Below are 25,627 nucleotides of genomic sequence, written 5' to 3' on the forward strand. Positions count from 1 at the left end.
TGGCATGATGCTTAGGTGAGGAGACACTGGCGAGCCAAAATAGAAATAGTCCCTGTTCTCCTGGAGCTTATTCAGAAATCCATTAATCAGATTATTGCACTGAAGGAGATTCAAGTGTGATGAAGGAAAGCAAGAGGTTTCTATAAGAGTGATGACTTGGAAAAGGGAGCGAAACCAGGGAGCAGGAGGGGCAGGCTGCCCTGAGGAAGGCCACCCAAGGTGAGATGTGGAAAATGAGTTAATTGAACCAGGCAACACTGAAAGATGACCATATTTGGGGGTGGGAGACAAAGAGTGTGTCTTAGTCATATGGCATTTGGGAGCCTTCGAATCACCAAGTGGATGGAGATGCTGAGTTAGTAGGTGCCCATAGTCTATGGAGCCCAAAGAATAGAGCTGAGCTGGAAAGATGCAGTTGAACACTCCTGTGGCAATGGGAGTAATGGACACCTTGGGCGGGGTGTTGCTACTCAAACCGTGGTCCCTGGACCAGCAACATGGGCATCCCTTGGGAGTTCATTAGACATGCTGACTCTCAGGCTCCACCTCAGACCTGCTAAATCAGACACACAGGCAGAAGATGACCCTGTCCCATCAATGACAAGGTTTACAACCACAGAGATTTTCAGGGTGAGGATAATACCACGATATCCCAGCAGCGAGTATATATTTATTGTGAGACAGTCTCAGTGATTTTTTTTTTTTTTTAAGACAGCGTCTCACTCTGTCACCTAGGTTGAACTGCAGTTGTGAGGTCTCGGCTCACTGCAGACTGCCTCCTGAGCACAAGCAATCCTCCACCTCAGCCTCTCGAGTAGCTGGGACTACAGGCGTGTGCCCCCACACTTGGCTAGTTTTTTTAGTTTTTTTGTAGAGACAAGGTCCAGGCTGGCCTCGAACTCCTAGGCTCAAGCAATCCTTTTTCACCTTGGCTTCTCAAAGTGCTAGGATTACAGGTGTGAGCCACTACACCTGGCCAGTCCTAGTGATTTAGGTATCAACTCCCCAACCTGTTACAGTGGCTCTTAACTTTGCCTGCACCTTGCAATTACCTGGGCAGCTTTAAAAAGAGACTATGTCTCGGTTCTACCATAAAGATTGTGATTTAATCAGTTTGGGCTGCAGACTGAGCTTTGGGATTTTAAAGCTGGAGGGTGATTCCAACACGCAGGCAAAGTTGAGAACAACTGCTTCAGAATCATTGCTTGATTGCAACAGATGCTCAAGCATTAGCAGGCATCAAAATCACCTGAGGGGCTTGTTAAACCAGATTGCTGGGCCCTACTTCTCACCTTCTGATTCAGTAGATCTGGAGTTGGAACCCGAGAATTTGCACCTCTTACAAGATGGGCCCAAGTGATGCTGGTCTTGCTCTACTGAGCGGTTGTCAAACTTGACTGGCTAACAGAGTCACCTATGGGTGCCTAGGCTTTGTGCTAGAGCCCCTGGATTAATAGATATGAAGGCAAAGTCCTGACATCTATGTTTTAAATAAAAACCCAACCAGATGATCCTGATGTAGATGACCTAAAGATGAACTTTTGCAAAACCCTGCTCTAGACACAATTTATATTTATAACCTTAAGCACTGAGATGACACTGGGAGGTGGAGTAATCTTCGAGAATGCCATCTCTTCTCTTTCTCTTTTCCTTCATCCCCATTCAAGCTGATCCTAAACTGTATGCGTTGCCTCAGGGGGCACGTGCAGGGGAAGCAACCTAGTTGGCTTTTGTCTTCTACAGGAAGGCCTAAAGGCCTTAGGGGATCATAGAAGAGCCCGTGGAACAAAGTGACTCTAGGGCATCAACCAGGTGTCCAGGAAGAGAAGGGACAGGGCTGCTTTTCTGCCCCTTCTGGAGAAAGACGTGAAGAGGGAAGGGGAAGAAGGTAATATTAATAGATCAGGGGAGGTCTGTCAGACCTGAGAAAAGTGGGACCCTGCCAACTCTATGTGAGAAATGATCGATCTTCCACAGAGTTGGGATGAAGGAGTTGAATTAAAAAATCAATTGTGTACCCCGCTTCCACACACCCCACTCTGGTTTGCCACTACATCAGACTCAGAAGCTGTACCCAATCCCTGGCAGGCAAGGACTCCTGTGAAAGGAAAATACCTTGGGCCCTCAACATCACTAAGCTAAAAGGAAAAGTCAAGCTGTAAACTGCTCAGGGCAAACCTGACTCCCATTCTATTCAAAGTCATCCCTTTGCTCACTGAGATAGATGCATATTCTGATTGCCTCCTTTGGAAACGCTAATCAGAAACTCAAAGAATGCAACCGTTTGTTTCTCACCTACCTGTGACCTGGAAGCCCCCTCCCTGCTTTGAGTTGTCCCCCCTTTCTGAAGAATCAATGTACTTCTTACATAGATTGACTGATGTCTCATGTCTCCCAAAAATGTGTAAAACCAAGCTGTGCCCCAACCACCTTGGGCACATGTCGTCAGGACATCCTGAGGCTGTGTCACAAGCACGCGTCCTTAACTTTGTCAAATTAAACTTTCTAAATTAACTAAGACCTCTTTCAAATTTTCGGGGTTCACACTCCCCACTCCTCCGAGGGTCTGAGTTGATCTTCTGGAGAGTCAGGTAGGATGAAAGCTCAGAGACAAACACAGAATGGAGTCATAAAAAACAAACGTCTCTGCACATTTCAGTTGGTGGACTAAGTCACAGCAGATACATTAAACGTATGTTTAACTATTTGAACATTTTTCACCTGGGTATATTTCTTGCATAATTGTATTTGTTTTGTTTTCAAAATTTAACTCAGTAAGTAGATTTAGAATATACATTGGGAATTCTGAGCTCGATTTTATATCATTCATCAATTATAAAATTGACCCCTCCCTAGCATAGAACGTAGTTAAAATCCTCTGTCTGTTCCAAAATGGGACGAGCAAAAGATCGTTTCATGATGTTTCCTTTTCTTACATCTTAAGCACTTTGGTGCCTATAGGGCAAACTATGAATCAAAGTTGTTTTTTATTTAGAAACTTGGATTTCCTTAACTGAAGATGCTCAAAAGCCTGCCGGGCGCGGTGACTCACGCCTGTAATCCCAGCACTTTGGGAGGCCGAGGCGGGCGGTTCACGAGGTCAGGAGATCGAGACCACGGTGAAACCCCATCTCTACTAAAAATACAAAAAAATTAGCGGGGCGCGGTGGTGGGCGCCTATAGTCTCAGCTACTCGGGAGGCTGGGGCAGGAGAATGGCGTGAACCCAGGAGGCGGAGCTTGCGGTGAGCTGAGATCACGCCACTGCACTCCAGCCTGGGCGACAGAGCAAGACTCCGTCTCAAAAAAAAAAAAAAAAAAAGCCTGAAGCAAAACTTTTAGACATGTGCACATTTCATAAACTTAATCCCAGAACTTTGGGAGGCTGAGGCAGGAGAATCGCTTGAGCCCAGGAGTTTGAGACCAGCCTGGGCAACATAGCAAGACCCCGTCTCTACAAAATATAAAAAATTAGCTGGGCATGGTGTGTGCCTGTAGTCGCAGCTATTTGGGAAGCTGAGGCAGGAAGGTCACTTGAGCTGAGAAGTTTGAGGCTGCAGTGAGCCGCGATTGCACCACTGAACTCCAGCCTGGGTGAAAGAGCGACACCCTGTTTAAAATATAAAATAAAATGAAATGAAAAAATAAAATTTTATACTGTACGTTGCCACACAAAAATTATTACCTACGAGTCTGATCAGGAAGCCCGAGATATTGGGTGGTGGGCGCCATCTTGTGGCAGCATGGTTATAAACCTCTTGGCCATTGGCTGGGATCTTCAAGCCAATGCTGACACGTGAAGGCGTTTCTGCAGTCCCTGAGAAAAGGTGCAGGTGCAGGAAGGAAGAAACGAAAATGCCTTTCTCGAATGCTAAAAGCACTGATTCTGGAGATAGGAAGACTTGCAAAAGAGAACTAGAAAAAAAGAGGAAATAAAACATACTGGGGGGAAGGGCAGAGGAGTCCTGAGACTGTGAGGAATCAAATGAAGATTCCATGGAGAAGTAGCCTATATAACAGGAATGGCCCTTCTCAAATCTTCTCCACGCCAAGCCCTGGGCCTCAAATCTAGCAGGTTGTTCTTGTGCTTTTCAAACAGCCCTCATATATTTGAATCAATTATCCCCAACACCTTCCCACATATTTTCAGCATTTGGTACTGATCCCTCTACCAGATGCCCTGTCCCCAGCAAGCAGCCCTGCCTCCTATATCCGCCCACCAATGGATGCGTCCTCAAATTCTGTCCTCTCTACATCAAACATGTTTTATGTCACCGACTTCATCATCATCTCACAAAACCCAGATTCTTTCCTCACAGAGCCTATCTGCATTCGTTCTCATTCCAAGGAGAGGTGGCCCTTCCCTTCCTAAATTGCAAGCCCACCCACCACTGCCCCTGGTTCATTCACTTTCCCTACTTGGGGAAAGTGGATCCATGAGGTTGACTCTGTCCGTTGCACACGTGACCACTCTTCTCCATCCTGCCGGCTTTTCCTCCTCACTTGAACACACTCCTTTTAAAATTATCTTCCCTCCAAAGATGTTTGTCGCAGCATTGTTTGTAATTTCAAAAAATTAGGACAAGCACAAATGCCAATCAATAGAGGATTCGTTAAGCAAAATACTACATGCATAACCATCTACAGAACATAGCCATCAAAAAAAAAAAAAGAACAAGACAGATCTGCATATCCAAACCAGAATGCTAGCTGGAAAAAAAAAATGATGCAGAATAGCACATATCATGTGAACTCAGTTTTCAAAAAGAATTCTGTACGTAATTATATGTCAGTATATACATAGGAACAATCTTGAAGAACATATACCAAACCATTAACAATGGTTAACTCTGAGGAGTGGAATTTGGAGAGCTTTCATCTGATGTGTTCTACATTCCTTTATTGGGATATTTAGGACCATGTAATAACTATAATCAGAAAAATTTTATATACAAAAGAAACTTCCCTTAATTCTATCAATATCATCCTCTGTTTCCCTTTAATTTTCACCAACATCCATCCATCCATCCATCCATCCATTCATTCCCATCCATTTTCACCAACATCCATGTGTAAGACCAGGCTGGATGGATAGAACAGCCCTTGGGCTCAAAAGGTGTACAGTCTGGTGGAGAATGTAACACAGAGCCACCAAAATGTCATCCAGCAGAGAAAGTGGCAAGTATGACAGAGCTTTCCGTTCAGATCCAAGCTTTGCTGCTGATTTTGGGTAAATGACTGAGCCTTTATGAACCTGTTTCCTCCTCTGAAAATGGGGATTATAGTAACAAGCAGAGAGAATGGGAGTGGTGGGTGGGTAGAGCCTTAAGTAGGTGCTGGTGCAGAGGACTCCATCCCATCCGGGCCACAGACCATCAGGAGGCATGTGGGGACTTGGGGACAAAGAAGACAAGCAGCCCATATCTGCCGGCAGGACCGGGCAAAGTGGGTGTGACACCAACAAGTTGCATCCCAGAGGTGACCACAAAGCGCCCAGGATTTGCAAAGCTAAGGTCAAGTGGAGGAAGGAGGAGACAGTTTCAGGAAACACCTGTGGCCTATCTCACCCATGTCTTCCCTGGCCAGGGCAGGGCAGCCGCTTAAAGGGGCCAAGGGAAGCTGCAGTGTGGCTCCTAAACACAGACACACAGTAGCTGTCCTCTCAGGAGCTCTGCACCCCCATTTAAAACCAGGATCACAAGAGATTTGTGTAAAGGAAGCCTGTTGTGCATTTCTTCATCCGAATCGTTGACTTAAAATTTCTTCCACATAAGTCCTTTCACTTTAGCTTTGTATATATTTAGCATTGATTTCACAACAAACAACTGATTCCAGGCACTTGGTGTTTTCCCAGACCTTGAGCTTTTTCCAGGGTTGCACGTTATTTCCGTATGTGGTACTTCGCAGCAGTCCCAGTATGGGGAAGCCATTTGCTGCCTTATGAAGTGTCTGGTCATCATTGACTCGAGAGGAAAGGGCTGTGTCCAGGGCTGGGGAAGGCCGCAAGAGTGGTTCTTCAGGCCTACTGTTGGCAACAGCCCAGGAATGTGTGAAGTCTGTAACAACAAGCGTAGTAATAATAATTCTAGCTCTGCTAGTTGAACACTCACTTTGTGCCAGCTACTTTTCTAAGAGTTCCACAATATGAGCAATTTAATCCTCAAAGCCAGCATCTGAGAAAAATACTAGTATTCTTATCCCAATTTGACAGATGAGAAAACTAAGGCTCAGAGAGGCTTCTCTGCTGGTGATTTGTGTGTCTGGGAAGTGCACGTTGTCTGGCAGGCTTGCCTGGCAGAAGAGGTTCATGACACGTCTTCTCCATTTTGGAATCAAGATCTGTGTCAGCATGGATAGCAAGGGGAAGAGTAAGGAAAGATTGGTCTAGGAGATGCCCAGGAGCTTGGGGCCTCACAGTGCAGGGTGGGGAGAGCAGACCTGGCCACCAAGGACCAGTTTCTGGGCTTGGGCAGAAGCCAATCATCTGGCTACTTTACAAGCAGATGGAGCTTCTGCCTCTCAGTAACCTTCCTGCCCTGGTGTCAATTCCATTTTCATTTTCATCTTTTATGGTACTGCTTGTGTGGAGAAAACTGAAGGCTCATTTGGTGTAAGTAAGTCACTCATTTTTATGAGTTTGCTTGACATAGACACTAGAGTGTATGTGTGTATATATACATATAAACATGCATATGTACATAAAAATATATATATCATATATACATGATGATACACACACACACACATACACATATATATATATACACACAAGCATGCTTTACAAGGCCAATTGACTGGTCTACAATTGGCTGACACTTGGTGGCCTGGAAGCCAGGGTATGTGAGTCTCGCTTTTCTAGAAAGCTGACAAACTCTCCGGTTCCAAGGATCCTTGCTCAGTCAACCACTGGAAGTCATTTTTACTTCATTGTTTTGTTTGTTTGTTTTGTTTTGTTTTAGACAAAGTCTCATTCTGTCACCCAGGCTAGAGTGCAGTGGCACTATCATGGCTCACTGCAATCTCCACCTCCCGGGCTCAAGCGATCTTCCCACCTCAGCCACCTGAGTAACTGGGACTACAGGTGCACATACCATGCCTGGCTAATTTTTGTATTTTTTTTAGAGACAAGGTTTTGCCATGTTGCCCGGGTTGGTCTCAAACCCCTGAGCACAAGTGATCCTCCTGCCTTGGCCTCTACAAAGTGCTGGAATTACAGGTGTGAGCCACTGCACTCCATCCATTCTTACTCACTTTCTTTATTTCCAAGCAAATGTTTGGAGGGAAACCAAGAGACTTGGATGCGGCCAGCTGAGGCCTTTGGGTTTACAATCACAAACATCTTTGGTTTGCCCATGAAGGCCCAGGCTGCACTCTCTGATGTCATAGGAATCACTTCTCAAACTGTGCACCAGGTCTTGAATTCCCTTAGGGTGTGATCTTTAGAGGTCCATCTAGGCATACCCACCCAAACCATTCTTTGACTGCTGACAGGCCTTCCTTCATAACAAGGTGTTCCACAGTCCATTTATATATGGATGTCATCTCTGCCCACCCTGCTGCCAGTTTGGTTTTCTCCCACTCCTGGGGTGTAAGGCAAGATGAAACATATCACATCCCATTCTAAACTTTATTCTTGTGGCCAGGGGTCAGCAAACTTTTTCTGTAAAGGGCCAGATGGCAAATATCTTAGGTTTTACAGGCCAAGAAGCAAATTTGGCATATTATGTAGGTACTTATATAGTAAAATAAAAATTTCCACAATTATTTAATTGATGAAACTCAAAATGTAATAATAATAATGGAAGGCAGTTTTTTGTAATATAGGTTTAATAATGAGAAGAATGGAATCATTTTTGGAGGTGATAACATTCTGCTTAGTTGGAATTTAAAGTTAGTGTTCTTTATCATCAAATCCATTGCCAATGTTCATCCAAAAATGTTTTCACTTCTGGGCCGGATTTGGTTCAAAGGCTGCAGTTTGCTGACCTCTGCTCTTGGTTACACCTTTTGAGGCCCTTGCTCTGCAAGCATAACATTGAATCCATTTATCAGACTAAATCGGGAAGATTAAATTTTCCAGCCTCATGAATGCTCAGCCATTGACTCACTCGTTCATACAGTGAACACTCATTGAGCTTATACTACAGGCCAGGTGCTGGGGGAGGCACGGGGCACCCAGGAGAAAGATGCTCGCTTTGCGGCCACAGCCCAGTGGGAGGGAGACCCATACCTACTGGTGCTATCTCAGAAACTTGTGGAACAAAGATGAAGCAATGTTCATGTTATTTGCCTACATCTGTGAATTACACAAGGAAGACGAGTTTGAGAAATCCTAAGTTCAGTACAAATTTTTGGTAACTTTTTAAAAAAGAATACACTGACGTTTTCTTAGTGAATGGAATAATGTTCCCTTTTTCTCCCCTGTACACACAAATACACAAAAACTAACAAAAATACGTCGTATGTGTCTGATTTGGGTTGTATTTAAATCATTTTATAAATGACTTCTTCCCACAACTTCAGTTTCAAAGTTTTAAAGCACAGTCAATTAATGATTTGGCAAGAGCTAAGAAATCACAAGTTCCCTTCTTTTCATGTAAACTTCTGTAAAACACACGCTAGGTTCTGCTGATGGTAAATAGATCCATTTCAGGAAGTTAGCTAGTTTCTCGGCCACCTCCTGCATAGAGGTTACCATTCTGCACTGCTGCAAGTTACGGAATGAAAAATTAGAACAACAGAAACGTGGTAAGCCACTTCTATTTCTTTAGCAAAGCTTGCCAACAGAATATGGGGTTTCTGACCCAGAAAACTGGGTTGGCGGCAAATGGTGTGAGCCTATAAAGTAATAAATGGGCAAATAAGGATAAAAATTAAAGACTGAAACAACTGTGGCCGGGCGCGGTGGCTCACGCCTGTAATCCCAGCACTTTGGGAGGCCGAGGCTGGCGGATCACGAGGTCAGGAGATGGAGACCATCCTGGCTAACGCGGTGAAACCCCGTCTCTACTAAAAATACAAAAAATTAGCCGGGCGAGGTGGCGGGTGCCTGTAGACCCAGCTACGCGGGAGGCTGAGGCAGGAGAATGGCGTGAACCCCAGGGGGCGGAGCCTGCAGTGAGCCGAGATCGCGCCACTGCACTCCAGCCTGGGCGAAAGAGCGAGACTCTGCCTCAAAAAAAAAAAAAAAAAAAAAAAGATTGAAACAACTGTAAATGCAGGTAAAGCAGCTTGCTATGATCTTTAATTTGTGCACACGTTAGTATAAAGGAATTAGAGAGTAAATTTTGAAAATCAAATGCAGTGATGATCTTACTAATTTGAACAGGAAAATAAGAAAATTTCAAGTTAGAAATTGAACTGGAATTATTACTTACTGGCCCTACCAGAGACAATATCCTCTTCCAGAACAACAGGGTTGGAAGAGAAGGTGAGGGAAATATTTTTCCTTTGCTATTTCTGTAGAAAAGGACAAACTCTCTTCCTTCACATACATAGGTCAATTGCTAGAGCCTAGTGAAGCCTGAGCTTAACCTACTGTTGCAGGCTTAAAGTTCAACATTAATTGCTACTTTTCTTGGTCAGAGTTTTAAATAATTCGGTTGGTACAAAAAACTGTGATTACTTTTCCACCAACCTAATAACATGCTACAATTTCTGTAATTATTATTTTACACTGTCTAGACATAGCAGGTGGTCCGTTTTTGTTATTGTCAAGAACTGTCAGACTAAAAACGAACTTTACACTTCTTTTTAAATGATACATTTTCTAGAAAATTCAGTGAGGTTTAAGAGCAATTGAAAAGTCTGATTTCAAGAGAGTCTCATCCAAAATGTACTATATATTTTTCCCCAAAGTCCTTGGAGTTAATTTTGACAAGAATTTAAAGTACACTTAAGTCTTCTGAAGTTAATGGGTTTTGTTTTGTTTTGTGTTTTGTTTTTTTGAGATGGAGTCTCACTCTGTCAACCAGGCTGGAGTGCAGTAGTGCGATCTCAGCTCACTGCAACCTTCACCTCCCGGGTTCAAGTGATTCTCCTGCCTCAACCTCTCAAGTAGCTGGGACTACAGGTGTGTGTCACCATGCCTGGCTAATTTTTGTATTTTTAGTACAGACGGGGTTTCTCCATGTTGGCCAGGCTGGTCTCGAACTCCTGACCTCAGGTGATCTGCCTGTCTTGGCCTCCCAAAGTGCTGGGATTACAGGCATGAGCCACCGCGCCCAGCCTGAAGTTAATTTTTATACCCACCTAATGTTCATTATGGATCTTGAAGGTAAATTAATTCTGCACTAAAATTTTACGATGCTTTACAAAATGACTGTAGGTGGCCTATATGGAATTCGGTCAACTGGGCCAATGACACATATGGGATTGCAGTTGAAATTATCCAATTTCTACTTGATATTCGTAAGCTGCTGTGATAGCCAGTATAATTTTACTATACGAATGCAGTAAATAGTCGGGGCTCGGTGGCTCATGCCTATAATCCCAGCACTTTGGGAAGCCAAGGTGGGCAGATCACTTGAGGTCAGTAGGTAGAGACCAGCCCGGTCAACACAGCAAAACCTCGTCTCTACTAAAAATACAAAAATTAGCCAGGTGTGGTGGTGCACACCTGTAGTCCCAGCTACTCAGGAGGCTGAGGCAGGAGAATCACTTGAACCCAGGAGGTGGAGGTTGCAGTGAGCAAAGATCACACCATTGTACTCCAGCCTGGGCACCAGAGTGAGACTCTGTTTCAAAACAACAACAACAACAAGAAGACTGGTAAATAGAGTAATAATAAAATCAAATTAAACTTGCAAAAAATGGCCACTTTGCTCCCACTGGTGGCCAATGGAGGTCAAGGACCTGGCTGACCTCCTACCTAAAGGCAGAGTTGTTAGCCTTGGCAATGGACTCAAACCAGAGGGGGAGCTTTCAAAACTCCTGCTGCCCAGACTGAACCCCAGATCAATGAAACCAAAACCTCTGGATATGGGGCTTGGCATTTGTAGCTTTTAGAGTTCCTAAGTATCTCTACGGTGCAGCCAAAGTTAAGAATCAGTGCCTTAGAACATCAACAGTTTTTTGGTCCTTTCGTTAAAAAGTACAGTCCGTTTTTTTTAGGTGGCTAGAAATGCTCCAGGAAGAGCTGAAATGTATTTACTAGCCACCTTGGTTTGATTTTAGAAAGCAAAATAGAAGTTCTAAGTATGCTTTCTCTGAAAAGCTGAGACTGCAGATAAGAGTGAGGGCAGTTGATGGAGTTCATTCTCCTCTTTCAATCACTGCTTCTCATCCTTTCATTATAATAACCTAAGAACCTCAGAGTTTATGAAAGAGACAGCAGTCTTATGGAAGACCCCAGACTCACAGAATATTAGGGTGTGTTTCACAGGGAAGTATGTCGTTACCCACGGTTAGTCTTTGAAACGCAGTTGGACATTATTTGTAAGTACATCATAGTGTCGCCTCCAGGATCCATTGAGGGGAACGTCATTCCAATGCAACATCTCTGAGTTCAACTGGGTTATTAAATGGGGTTGACGGATTTGTTATTTTTAAATTAGTAGCCCCAGTTTATGACTACTCAAGACCATAGGACAAGCCTGTCCAACCCTCGGCCTGCGGGCTGCATATGGCCGAGGACAGCTTTGAATGCAGCCCAAGACAAATTCATAAACTTTCTGAAAATATTATGCGTTTGTTTTTTAGCCCATCAGCTATTGTTAGTGTTAGTGTATTTTATGTGTGGCCCAAGACAATTCTTCTTCTTCCAGTGTGGCCCAGAGAAGCCGAAAGATTGGACACCCCTGCTATAAGACACAGTAATTTAAATGCATAACCTGTGGTTCTGGATTGGCATTAGCAGATGGCTAATGCCATCTGCTGTGTTGATTTTGCAGAAAGTTACACACCAGCTAGCAGCTTTTTGTATGTCTAAAATCAGCAGATTTCCTGTGGTTCTAAGGAATGACAAATAATCTGGAAGTTCTCTGTGGTAGCCTGCTCAGTGCAGAAAGGGAACGCGGAAAATCCGCCACCAGCATTTGAGTCTTGGAGGTTCCACATAGGGCTATCAGGTCTCTGCTGATCATTGAAACCAGATCATGGCCAACTAGCCCCTTGGCTTCAGCCCTCCTAATTCATTAACTACTCAGGTAAATATAGGGTCACTTTCAACTCTACCACCTACCATCTGAGTGACCTTGAAAACATTCATCTCTCTGAGCCTCAGGTCCCATGTCTGTAAAGCAGGGGCCTCATGGACTTCATTGATTTTGTTTTTTTGTTTTGTTTTGTTTTGTTTTGAGGATTAAACAAATGCTCCCTACCCTATTTCCCAGCATCCAATAACACATTTTTTCATATTTTTGTGTATGTTAAATCAGGACCCATCTCTTTACTGATAAGTGCACTTAATGTGGTCATGTTTTCTTTTGTCTTCCAAAGCTGTTAGTGAATCCATTGAATTTGGGATGGGTAAAATAAAGTATCTATTATTAATTGTAAATTTCATCTAAAGTGACAAATCCTACCTGCATAACCATTTCTTAATTTCCTTTCATCATGTATCAGTGGTCAACATTGTTAACTGCAAATGAATCAGAATCCATCAAAAATTAGAACTATTTCCAGTCTGGCAAAAATTCAGCTCTGGTTGAATCCAAACATTGTGCTGAAGCAGCTAAGTAATTCAATTGAGGAGATTAATTACATGTTATAATCAATAGGTTCTCTTGACACTTCAGTGTTAGGGAACATCAGCAAGACCCATCCCAGGAGACCCTGAAGGAAGCCTTTGAAAGGGAGAATGAAGGAATCATCTTTGCAAAATAGCTCCTGCAGCCTGGGAAAGGAGACTAAAAAGGTAAAAAGCTGTTAATTCCAGGAAGACAGCTTTACGCCCCTCCCAGACCACCTGCACTGCACACTACGTGGAATTTATTTTAGCCTCACATGGCAGCGTCCCTACCTTTGTGCCCACACATCTGGTCTCTGCCCTGGCTGCAGCCCTCCCCTTCAGGCGAATTCTGGGTGTGGCCTGTCTGCTCATTGCAACTCCCAGGGAATGAGTTTTCAGCGAAGGCAGACTTTCTGAGCTGTTCTTCAAACTGCGCTGGTCTTTTAAAAATGTGTTTGGTGGCCATCAGCATCCAATTTCAGAAGAAACATTTGGGTGAGGACTGAGAGAGTTTGTTGTTGTTGTGCTGTCTGTTTCCTTCAGAATCTGCAGAATAAAATCGGCAGGTCATGTACTGTGGACCTAACCAAAGAACAAATGATGTATGGAAAATAGAAAAACTGTTGTGAAATTGCTTCCTCATTAGCAATAACTGTGTTTGGCAAGGAGAGGAGAAGTTGGGCAGATTTTTTTTTTCTTTTTTTTTTTTTTTTCATGATTCATACGTTTTCTTTAAAGAAGTGGGTTTTGCTTTTCACTGGGTGCTCCAAGACAACACCAGTGAAAGATCTGGACCACAAAGACCCAGTCATCCTCATAAGGGTGTTCATTGCAGCAAGCTCAAGGGCAATGCCAGGCAAAGGCCTTTTTTCTGGCAGCTTGAATTTGTCTCAGCAGAGGGTTTTACAGAACAACTGTCATTTACCTGTTCTCTGCTCTTACTTGATTCGTTTCCCAGGACTGCTGAAACAAAGTACCACAAACTTGGTAGATCAAAACAGCAGAAATATATTCTCTCACAGTTCTGGAAACCACAAGTCAGAAACCAATGTGTTGTTGGCAGGGTTGGTTCCTTCTTTAGGGGCTAGAGGGAAAATCTTTTTCATGCCCCTCTCCCAGCTTCTGGTGGTAGCTAGCAATTCTTGATGTTCTCTGGCTTGCCGCTGCATCTCTCTAGCCTTCACCTCTCTCCTCATGTGGGTGGCCTTCTTTCCTGTGTGTCTATTTCCAAATTTCCCTTTTCTTATAAGAAGACCAGTTATTGGATCAGGGCCTACCTTAATTCAGTAGGATCCCATTTTAACTTGATGACATCGGCAAAGTTCAAATAAGGTTGTATTCACAGGTACCAGGGGTTAGAACTTCAAGTTATCTATTAGGGGACACAATTCAATCTAAACACTCCCATTTTTTGATTCTCTATTCTGCCACTTCTACTCAATCCAGGTTCTTCACTTCATCAGCTCCCAATCTAATACTTATCTTATTTCTAGTAAGCATCTCTTCCTTATCTTAACTGGTCCCTGGGGCCTGGCCTGAGCCTTATTATACCATCAGCTGTTGACATCAAGGGTGGACTTCTCTTTCAGCACAGAAGGCACAGGGCTGTAGGCTTCAGCCTTCTCTGCTTTGCTCTGCCCCATCTACTGTTCATCCACCTGCTTTCCATTTTCCTAAACTTTGTAGAAAATTCTTGTCAGCTGTTGTCTCCTCCTACACTTCCTTTGATCTTATAGGATTCTATTCTTTTACTATGGCTTTAATGGGAGCACCCAACTGTTAGGTTCAACCAACAGAAGTTGGTTGTGCTCTCTCACTCTCTCTCTCTTTCTTTCTCTCTCTCTCTCTCTCTCTATTTGCATAGTGGTATTTTTTCCTCTATTTTATTTGCAGAATTGCCATTTCTCTAAGTTATTGTAGAGTTGCTGTTTCTCTCTTTTATTTGCATATTTCTCTTCTGCCAGGCTAGATTGTTTCTATTGATTGGTTCTGCTGTAATGAGGGTGACTTCTCGTTAGTATCCTTCTTACTTCATCTGGGACCAGATGCCATTTGATATCCTTTTGGAGCCACAACTTTTGGTAGTCAGAGGCATGGGTGTGGCTGAAAGGAAGAACTTGGCTCAGAAGGTGCAGCTCTTGCTGGGCTTTTGGTCTCTGCTCTGTCTTCTGAGATCAGTGGCTGCTGGGAGCTGGGGTTCCCCCGTGCCAGGCATGGTCACACAACACTCCTATGGACTTGAGCAGAGCACCCTGCAAAGTGAGCATTAGCAATTCATACAAACTCTGTGCAGTCCTGCATGGAATATAGAAGGTGGAGCAATGACAGTCTCCCCAACTTCTCTGCAAGCAACCTGCTCACCATTTCTTGCCCTTCCCATTTATGTACTTTTCAAAATCAGGTTACTTGGAATTTGTCGACTCATGTTTCTTACTTCAGTACTTTTTCGGGAGGGCAGCATTAGAAACCTCAAACTCTTAACTAAAAAATGTCTTTTGGAATGTTCTGGCCATTTTCATGGCCCATAATTTGCTTTAAGCTGCTTTAGACTCTCCCAGAGGCTATTTTCATCCAGAAAGAACAGAGCAGAGCTCAAAAGACTCCAGTTTTGGTCTCTAGCGGCCCCTAGAGGATTTCCCCCTCAATTGCTCTCTGCCTTGTATGAAATAGAATTGGATTTGAAATCGGATGCTGAGGCCTTACCTCCGGGCTAGTGAGGCCACACAACATGGATCGGGCCCTCTGGACCCGCCCAAGTGTCCACCTAAACATGAGTTACCAACTAACAACGTTTTGTTTAGCATGCAAAGGGAATGGTCTGGAATCTGGCCTTGCCCTGACATACTCTCCTTGGGCCTTTTTAAAAAAATAATTTGTGTTAATCTGTAGTTAAAAATTGTAATAAGGACCTGACAAACACTACCTCAGTCAGATGATCAAGGTACACATAAATAGTGAAAGTCATGTTGATAGCATGCACCCTTCATATGATATGGCTAGAATGGCCCTGCACTTCTATGATCTTCCTCCCCTAGACCCATCAGCTCGGTCTAATCATAACAAAAGCATCAGATAAGTCCCCGCCCAGGGACATCCTACATAACCATTTCCCTTCCCAGTTATATTTTTCTCCACAATACTTTCCACCATTAAACGTTCTATCTTTCAAAATGGGCAAGTATTTTAGCCTGATTTGTTCATTGTTTTATCTGCAACTCAAATACAGTTCCTGAAATAAAATATCTGCCTAATAAATATTTAATGAATGAATGAATATAGAATTGCCTTATCTGTTTAATTGCCACATAGTATTTCACTGTGTGAACATAACATCATTTATTTACCCAGACTAGTACTCATAGGCATTTGGATTATTTCTGGTCTTTTGCTATTGCTAACAGCCCTTGCAATGAACATCCTTGTATACAGACGTTTGCATATATGAGGGTGTATCTTTAGGATCTACTTCTAGAATCGAAATTGCCAACTCCAAGTATGTTTCCAATTGTGATAGATATTACACATTACCCTCCATCTTAGAGGTGGTGTTAATTTAGATTCCTGCCCGCAAAATTTAAGAGTATTTGTTTCCCCATATCCTCAACTGCCTAATAGAATCAGTGAAAAATGGTATGACAGTGTAATTTTTAAGTGAGGTTGAGTATCTTTTCCTATGCTTTAAGAGCAATTTATGTTTCCTTTTTATGTGAACTGTTAATATATTTTTTCAATTTTTCTATTGGGTTATTTGTCTTTTCATTAATGCATATACCTATTACATATTTATACCAAGTATGTATTAAATACTAACATATTGATGAAACAGAGCAGAAAGCCTAGAAATAGATCCAAATAACAGAAGAGTTAGTATGAGATACAGGAAGCCTATAAAATCAGTGAGCAAAAGATCATCCAATTAATAACGTTAAGGTAAATGGGTCTCCATTTAGAAAAAAATAATGTGGGTCTACACCTCACATTTTATACCTAAACAATTCCAGTGGGATAAGAAAATGAAATCATAAAAAATTACTAGGAAAAAGATGAGAAAATTGTTCATAAAACTGAAGTGTGGAAGATCCTTTATGCCTTACACTGCCCTGAGTGATCTCATTCATACCCATGGCTTCAATTGTCATGAATCCCAAATTCATTCCTCTGTCAGAACTCTCCTCTAAGCTTCAGACCCACATACTCAGCTGCCTACTGGACATCTCTACTTGAATATCACAAACTCAACTCAAAAGCAAACCTGTCAAATTTAGTTACTAGTAGCCCTACCCCAAACAATCTTCCTGCTCAGTGAATGACACCCATCCCTCCAGGTGCACAGACCAGGAACCTAGAAGTCACTCTGATTGCATCCTTCTCCCTCACAACGTCTACCTCCCTTTATTCATCCATTGCTATGTCTCTCAAATGTACCTCCCAAATATCTCTTGAATGCATTCTTTTCTATCTCTATTGCCACCACCCTAGTTCAAACTCCCATCATCTCATGGCTGAAGTTCTGTGCCTTCTTGCCAGTGAGCACTGTAGAATCAATCTAAGCATGGTGCCACCCTGCTTAAAAACCTTCAAAGGCTCGCATCACTTCTCAGATGAAGAGATTGGGGAGATGTTGGTCATAGGACACACAATTTCAGTTAGGCAGAGGAAAAAGTTCTATTGAAGAGCTCTATTGTGCAATATGGTGACTATAGTTAATAACAACATATTATACACTTGAAAATCACTAAGAGAGTCCATTTTAAGTGTTCTCACGACCAAAAAATGATAAGTATATGAGGTAGTGCATATGCGAATTAACTTGACTGAGGCATTCTACATGTATACATATTTCAAAACATCATGCTGTACATCATAAATGCATATACTTTTTAGTTGTCAATTTAATTAATATTTTTTAAACCTACTCTGGTCTTTTTTTCCTTTTTTGAGACAGATGGTCTCTGTCCCCCATGCTAGAGTGCAGTGCATGATCATGGCTCACTGCAGCCTCCAACTCCCAGGCTCAGGCGATTCTCCAGTCTCAGCCTCCCAAGTAGCTGGGACCACAACATGCACCACCATGCCCCGCTATTTGTTTTTGTATTTTTTGTAGAGATGGGATCTCACCACATGGCCCAGTCTGGTGTCCAACTCCTGAGCTCCAGTGATCCACCTGCCTCAGCTTCCCAAACTGCTGGGATTACAGGCGTGAGCCACTGTGCCTGGTCCACTCTGGTCTTTACTCAAGTCCCTGGCTTTCTCTCAGTCTCTTCAACTTATGTGCTTAGTAAGATGAGGACTGAAAAATGTCCACTGACCATAGTGACATGGAGATACTGAGAACCTCAATGACATCTCCATTAGCCACTTCCTCTGTGCCATTCCAGTCCTCTGGGCCCTACTGTGGCAAGCAGTCCTACCACGGCAAGCAGTCCTACCATGGCAAACATGAAAGCTGATGTGCCTTGTCTTAGACCCACACCATATCTCTCTGAATTCCTGTCCCAGGGCTTCTCTGGAGGTATAGCCTGGGAAACTCACGGGAATAGACACAGGGCCTTTGCACATGCTACTCCCTTTTCCTGAAAAATTCCTTTGACATCTTGGTTGTGCCTTACACAGGCCTACTCAACCTTAGGATTGCAGTTCAGGTTTCACTTCTTTTTTTTTTTCTTTTTGAGACAGAGTTTCACTCTTGTTGCCCAGGCTGGAGTGCAATGGTGTGATCCTGGCTCACCACAACCTCTGCCTCCTGGGTTCAAGCGATTCTCCTGCCTCAGCCTCCTGAGTAGCTGGGATTACAGGCATGCGCCACCACGCCCAGCTAATTTTGTATTTTTAGTAGAGACAGTGTTTCTCCATGTTAGCCAGGCTGGTCTCGAACTCCCGACCTCAGGTGATCAGCCCGCCTCGGCCTAGGTTCCACTTCTTTATGGAAATCTTCCCCAGTTGCCATGACTAGGCCAAAGTCCCCTCTTGTTAGGCTCTTACAGTGTCATGCACTTCTTTTTTATCACAGTGTAAACCTTGTAATGTTGTGTTTAAGTCATATCTGTTGTACCCATGAGACTGGGAGCCAATTCATATATTGTGAGTGTAATCAAACAGACTTCCCAGGCCACCCACTAGCTAATCAAGGCAGGGATGAGTCTGGAAAGTGACTTTGAAATCTAGCAATGTTGGAACTTGGAAATCACACAGGCTGAGATCTGCTCAGGTGTCTGAACAAATATAGCATTGCCTGTGGCGTCTCCCGCAAAGTGCCTTGCATGTCTGAGCCCCGTTGCCCCTTCCTTTGGTGTGCTGTGTCTCCCAGTACAGATGTGTCTCCCAGTACAGAAGCCTGGAGACCTGTGGCTGCCTCTGCAGGAGCTCCATGTTTTCAAGCCATAAATCATCTTAGAATTCATAGTGTCTAGATATATTAGTTTTCTATTCTGCAGAACAAATCACTCCCAAATGTAGAGGCTTCAAAGAATGCCCATTGATTGGCCTTAATTTCTGTAAGTTAGAATCTGGGCAGGTTTACCTGAGTTCTCCACTCCAAGTCTCATAAAGCCAAGCTGGGCTCTCATCTGGAGGCTCTGAGTAAAAATTTGTTTCCAGGTTCATCCAGATTGTCAGGTGATTTCAGTTCCTTGCAGTTGTTGTTCAACTCACCACCCCACCACCACCCCGAAAACCTCATTTCCTTGCTAGCTGCCTGCAGAGAGCCACTCTCAGCTTCCACAGGCTGCTTACATTCCTTGTTGTGGGGGCCCTACCTCCTCAAGCCAGAAATAGTGCATCCAATTCTCCTCATGCATCCTACCCCTCTGACTTTTCCTTCTGCTGATAACCAGAAAAAACGTTCCGCCTTCAAACGCTCATATGATTAGATTAAGCCCATCCAGATAAATTCCCATATGCCATGTAATATAATGTCATCACAGCAGTAATACCCGGGACAAAATTCATGGGGGTCATCTTAAAATTCTGCCTACCACACCAGGTATAATAGAGCCTTGTTTTAGTGCAAGTTAAACATCAAGCAGCAACATCACGATAGTGCTGCATTTGAAAATAACTACTAGCAACTGAACATGTCTGGGAGTTCTGCTCCACTTTAATTTCCATCTCAAAAGGAGCTGGCTTTTCCTTGGCTGTTACAAATGGGCAATAATTTGAGCCTCAGAATAATCAATGTCCACATAAAAATCTTTTATAACATAGTGAGGGTGTGACATATAAAGGTGTTAGTTCACTGGCCCTAAATTTTAGAATTTTTTAAAAGGCACTTATCTGGTTTAACCCATAATAAAGACATGAGTTGGGCTTTAGTGAAAAATCTAGGCTGGTTTCTGTGTTCAGTGAAAGAAGATTTTTGAGAATTCTCTTAATTACAACCCTTGATCAAACCTATCACATTAATCTGTTTATTGCATTGTATGGTTACCAAAAGTGATATATTCAGCCCTCTATTTATTAAGAAACAGTTACAGAAAGTGAGACACTCTCCTGGGTTACTGAGGGTGCATAAAAATATAAAGCACCATGTGTCTTCCCTAGAGAAGTTTCAAAATTAGCAAGCAAATAGCTATTAATGCTAATGTTTGTGTGATAGGGAACATATGAGTAGTAATTATTCCACGAACAATTTTTTGAGTGCTGTTTACATTTGAGGCACTGTTCAGGCACAAGGATTTCAAAAGGAGATTGTGTAGCATGATGGCTTAGTTGTTAAAAATATGATTTTGGAATCAGATTGGCTCAAGTCTCAGTGCTACAACATACCATCCTTCAAGAAGGTACTTAAGTCTCTGAGTTTGTTTTCTCATCTGCAAAATATAAATAAGAGGACCTACTGCATCATGTTCTTGTGAGCATTAATGTGGGTGATGAAATGTTTATGAAGCACTTAGCACAATACCTGACATTTTGTTTGTTATTATTATCAATATAAGGTGCACACTTTCCAGTCATGCAAGAAGAAAACATAATATATGTTACCATAGAAGTATAGAACAATTGTGGGAAATACCAGTAAAAGAGAAATAGCTGTATAAATAAGGTAAAGATGACTGCCTAGAAGATCTAGGATGATACCATATTAGAAGTTGCATCTGAACTCTCCTTGGGGGCTGGCCAAAGTTTCATCAAGTGTCATGTCAGTAGGTTGGTGCTATAAATATATAGCTTGCAAAGCTATAGACTTACTATAAACCATAGCTGTGGTCCAGGTTAGACTCATTATGGTGGCGGAGTATCTTGATTAATGGCCTCTGCAGAAGCTTTCCAGGTCCTCTCATCATCATAATCTCAGATAGCTTCATCTTCAACTTCCTTTTTTGTTGTTGTTTTTGAGACAGGGTCACTCTGTCATCCAGGATGGAGTGCAGTGGCACAATCATGGCTCACTGCAGCCTCGACCTCAGGGGCTCAAGCCATCCTCCCACTTCAGCCTCCTGAGTAGTAGGACTACAGGCATGCACCACTATGCCCGGCTAATTTTTTAATTTTTTGTAGAGTCAGGGTCTCCCTATGCTGCCCAGTCTGGTCTCAAACTCCTGGGCTCAAACCATCTTTCCACCTCTGCCTCCCAAAATGTTGGGATTACAGGTGTGAGCCACCACACCCAGCCCATCTTCAACTTCTTTTAGCACCATGAAGCTGAACATAGTAAAAAAGTAAAATCATTCTGGACCTAATCTGATGCAATTTATTTAATTGTTAAGTGAATGCACACATCAAAATTCATACAAGTATGATGCAGCACTGCTAATTTATTTACAAAACACCTGGCAAATACTGCTACTCTAATACTGTGCTTCCACTTTTGATTTTCCTTAGGAAAACATGTTCCTTCAGTCGTCAATGCTGACCTGCCTTTTCCTGCTAATATCTGGTTCCTGTGAGTTATGTGCTGAAGAAAATTTTTCTAGAAGCTATCCTTGTGATGAGAAAAAGCAAAATGACTCAGTTATTGCAGAGTGCAGCAATCGTCGACTACAGGAAGTTCCCCAAACGGTGGGCAAATACGTGACAGAACTAGACCTGTCTGATAATTTCATCACACACGTAACGAATGAATCATTTCAAGGGCTGCAAAATCTCACTAAAATAAATCTAAACCACAACCCCAATGTACAGCACCAGAACGGAAATCCTGGTATACAATCAAATGGCTTGAATATCACAGACGGGGCATTCCTCAACCTAAAAAACCTAAGGGAGTTACTGCTTGAAGATAACCAGTTACCCCAAATACCCTCTGGTTTGCCAGAGTCTTTGACAGAACTTAGTCTAATTCAAAACAATATATACAACATAACTAAAGAGGGCATTTCAAGACTTATAAACTTGAAAAATCTCTATTTGGCCTGGAACTGCTATTTTAACAAAGTTTGTGAGAAAACTAACATAGAAGATGGAGTATTTGAAACGCTGACAAATTTGGAGTTGCTATCACTATCTTTCAATTCTCTTTCACATGTGCCACCCAAACTGCCAAGCTCCCTACGCAAACTTTATCTGAGCAACACGCAGATCAAATACATTAGTGAAGAAGATTTCAAGGGATTGATAAATTTAACATTACTAGATTTAAGCGGGAACTGTCCGAGGTGCTTCAATGCCCCATTTCCATGCGTGCCTTGTGATGGTGGTGCTTCAATTAATATAGATCGTTTTGCTTTTCAAAACTTGACCCAACTTCGATACCTAAACCTCTCTAGCACTTCCCTCAGGAAGATTAATGCTGCCTGGTTTAAAAATATGCCTCATCTGAAGGTGCTGGATCTTGAATTCAACTATTTAGTGGGAGAAATAGCCTCTGGGGCATTTTTAACGATGCTGCCCCGCTTAGAAATACTTGACTTGTCTTTTAATTATATAAAGGGGAGTTATCCACAGCATATTAATATTTCCAAAAACTTCTCTAAACTTTTGTCTCTACGGGCATTGCATTTAAGAGGTTATGTGTTCCAGGAACTCAGAAAAGAAGACTTCCAGCCCCTGATGCAGCTTCCAAACTTATCGACTATCAACTTGGGTATTAATTTTATTAAGCAAATCGATTTCAAACTTTTCCAAAATTTCTCCAATCTGGAAATCATTTACTTGTCAGAAAACAGAATATCACCGTTGGTAAAAGATACCAGGCAGAGTTTTGCAAATAGTTCCTCTTTTCAACGTCATATCCTGAAACGACGCTCAACAGATTTTGAGTTTGACCCACATTCGAACTTTTATCATTTCACCCGTCCTTTAATAAAGCCACAATGTGCTGCTTATGGAAAAGCCTTAGATTTAAGCCTCAACAGTATTTTCTTCATTGGGCCAAACCAATTTGAAAATCTTCCTGACATTGCCTGTTTAAATCTGTCTGCAAATAGCAATGCTCAAGTGTTAAGTGGAACTGAATTTTCAGCCATTCCTCATGTCAAATATTTGGATTTGACAAACAATAGACTAGACTTCGATAATGCTAGTGCTCTTACTGAATTGTCTGACTTGGAAGTTCTAGATCTCAGCTATAATTCACACTATTTCAGAATAGCAGGGGTAACACATCATCTAGAATTTATTAAAAATTTTACAAATCTAAAAGTTTTAAACTTGAGCCACAACAACATTTATACTTTAACAGATAAGTATAACCTGGAAAGCAAGTCCCTGGTAGAATTAGTTTTCAGTGGCAATCGCCTTGACATTTTGTGGAACGATGATGACAACAGGTATATCTCCATTTTCAAAGGTCTCACGAATCTGACACGTCTGGATTTATCCCTTAATAGGCTCAAGCACATCCCAAATGAAGCATTCCTTAATTTGCCAGCGAGTCTCATGGAACTACATATAAATGATAATATGTTAAAGTTTTTTAACTGGACATTACTCCAGCAGTTTCCTCGTCTCGAGTTGCTTGACTTACGTGGAAACAAACTATTCTTTTTAACTGATAGCCTATCTGACTTTACATCTTCCCTTCGGACACTGCTGCTGAGTCATAACAGGATTTCCCACCTACCCCCTGGCTTTCTTTCTGAAATCAGTAGTCTGGAGCACCTCGATTTAAGTTCAAATCTGCTAAAAACAATCAACAAATCCGCACTTGAAACTAAGACCACCACCAAATTATCTAAGTTGGAACTACACGGAAACCCCTTTGAATGCACCTGTGACATTGGAGATTTCCGAAGATGGATGGATGAACATCTGAACGTCAAAATTCCCAGACTGGTAGATGTCATTTGTGCCAGTCCTGGGGATCAAAGAGGGAAGAGTATTGTGAGTCTGGAGCTAACAACTTGTGTTTCAGATGTCACTGCAGTGATATTATTTTTCTTCACGTTCTTTATCACCACCATGGTTATGTTGGCTGCCCTGGCTCACCATTTGTTTTACTGGGATGTTTGGTTTATATATAATGTGTGTTTAGCTAAGGTAAAAGGCTACAGGTCTCTTTCCACATCCCAAACTTTCTATGATGCTTACATTTCTTATGACACCAAAGATGCCTCTGTTACTGACTGGGTGATAAATGAGCTACGCTACCACCTTGAAGAGAGCCGAGACAAAAACGTTCTCCTTTGTCTAGAGGAGAGGGATTGGGACCCGGGATTGGCCATCATCGACAACCTCATGCAGAGCATCAACCAAAGCAAGAAAACAGTATTTGTTTTAACCAAAAAATACGCAAAAAGCTGGAACTTTAAAACAGCTTTTTACTTGGCTTTGCAGAGGCTAATGGATGAGAACATGGATGTGATTATATTTATCCTGCTGGAGCCAGTGTTACAGCATTCTCAGTATTTGAGGCTACGGCAGCGGATCTGTAAGAGCTCCATCCTCCAGTGGCCTGACAACCCGAAGGCAGAAGGCTTGTTTTGGCAAACTCTGAGAAATGTGGTCTTAACTGAAAATGATTCACGGTATAACAATATGTATGTTGATTCCATTAAGCAATACTAACTGACGTTGTCATGATTTCGCGCCATAATAAAGATGCAAAGGAATGACATTTCTGTCTTAGTTATCTGTTGCTATGTAACAAATTATCCCAAAACTTAGTGGTTTAAAACAACACATTTGCTAGCCCACAGTTTTTGAGGGTCAGGAGTCCAGGCACAGCATAACTGGGTCCTCTGCTCAGGGTGTCTCAGAGGCTGCAATGTAGGTGTTCACCAGAGACATAGGCATCTCTGGGGTCACACTCATGTGGTTGTTTTCTGGATTCAATTCCTCCTGGGCTATTGGCCAAAGGCTATACTCATGTAAGCCATGCGAGCCTCTCCCACAAGGCAGCTTGCTTCATCAGAGCTAGCAAAAAAGAGAGGCTGCTAGCAAGATGAAGTCACAATCTTTTGTAATCGAATCAAAAAAGCGATATCTCATCACTTTGGCCATATTCTATTTGTTAGAAGTAAACCACAGGTCCCACCAGCTCCATGGGAGTGACCACCTCAGTCTAGGGAAAACAGCTGAAGACCAAGATGGTGAGCTCTGATTGCCTCAGTTGGTCATCAACTATTTTCCCTTGACTGCTGTCCTGGGATGGCCTGCTATCTTGATCATAGATTGTGAATATCAGGAGGCAGGGAGCACTGTGGACCATCTTAGCAGTTGACCTAATACACCTTCTTTTCAATATCTAAGAACTTTTGCCACTGTGACTAATGGTCCTAATATTAAGCTGTTGTTTATATTTATCATATATCTATGGCTACATGGTTATATTATGCTGTGGTTGCATTCGGTTTTATTTACAGTTGCTTTTACAAATATTTGCTATAACATTTGACTTCTAAGGTTTAGATGCCATTTAAGAACTGAGATGGATAGCTTTTAAAGCATATTTTACTTCTTAACCATTTTTTCAAAGCGTGCAGCTAAATTCGAAGCTTTTGGTCTATATTATTAATTGCCATTGCTGTAAATCTTAAAATGAATGAATAAAAATGTTTCATTTTACAAGAGGAGTGTATGA

At 42.4% G+C, this 25,627-nt stretch overlaps 1 protein-coding gene and 1 long non-coding RNA gene across 8 annotated transcripts in view; one reads left to right on the forward strand and one right to left on the reverse strand.

The window, feature by feature from the left end:
- LOC129052888 (uncharacterized) overlaps positions 1-25,627 on the reverse strand; it is a 71,149-nt gene that overhangs the window by 7,541 nt on the left and 37,981 nt on the right. For 3 of the 4 annotated variants that reach the window (XR_010139044.1, XR_010139046.1, XR_010139045.1), the window contains one exon: positions 1-14,921. This exon is cut by the window's left edge. This is a non-coding gene — a long non-coding RNA (uncharacterized LOC129052888). The remainder of the gene's footprint in view (positions 14,922-25,627) is intronic. The other variant, XR_010139047.1, reaches the window with a different exon arrangement.
- Positions 8,615-25,614, forward strand: TLR8 (toll like receptor 8). 4 transcript variants are annotated; one of them, XM_063721339.1, is made up of 3 exons: positions 8,663-8,747; positions 12,737-12,855; positions 21,490-24,661. In XM_063721339.1, the coding sequence occupies exons 2-3, from the start codon at positions 12,799-12,801 to the stop codon at positions 24,610-24,612; spliced, it is 3,180 nt and encodes a 1,059-aa protein (XP_063577409.1). In that variant the 5' UTR covers positions 8,663-8,747; positions 12,737-12,798; the 3' UTR covers positions 24,613-24,661. The 4 variants fall into 4 exon arrangements, with proteins under 4 accessions (XP_063577411.1, XP_063577409.1, XP_063577412.1 ...); XM_063721340.1 differs by having other exon boundaries at positions 8,666-8,747; positions 12,719-12,855; positions 21,490-25,614; XM_063721341.1 differs by lacking the exon at positions 12,737-12,855 and having other exon boundaries at positions 8,615-8,747.

This window comes from Pongo abelii, chromosome X (genome assembly GCF_028885655.2).
Source record: "Pongo abelii isolate AG06213 chromosome X, NHGRI_mPonAbe1-v2.0_pri, whole genome shotgun sequence".
Classification (NCBI taxonomy): Eukaryota; Metazoa; Chordata; class Mammalia; order Primates; family Hominidae; genus Pongo; species Pongo abelii.

What these genes read in the sequence shown, in the direction of transcription:
- TLR8 (XM_063721339.1), top strand. Translation starts at nt 12,799, where the DNA reads ATGAAGGAATCATCTTTGCAAAATAGCTCCTGCAGCCTGGGAAAGGAG. An exon ending in TGGGAAAGGAGACTAAAAAG is followed by an intron (nt 12,856 to 21,489) that starts GTAAAAAGCTGT and finishes GATTTTCCTTAG; the next exon opens with GAAAACATGTTCCTTCAGTC.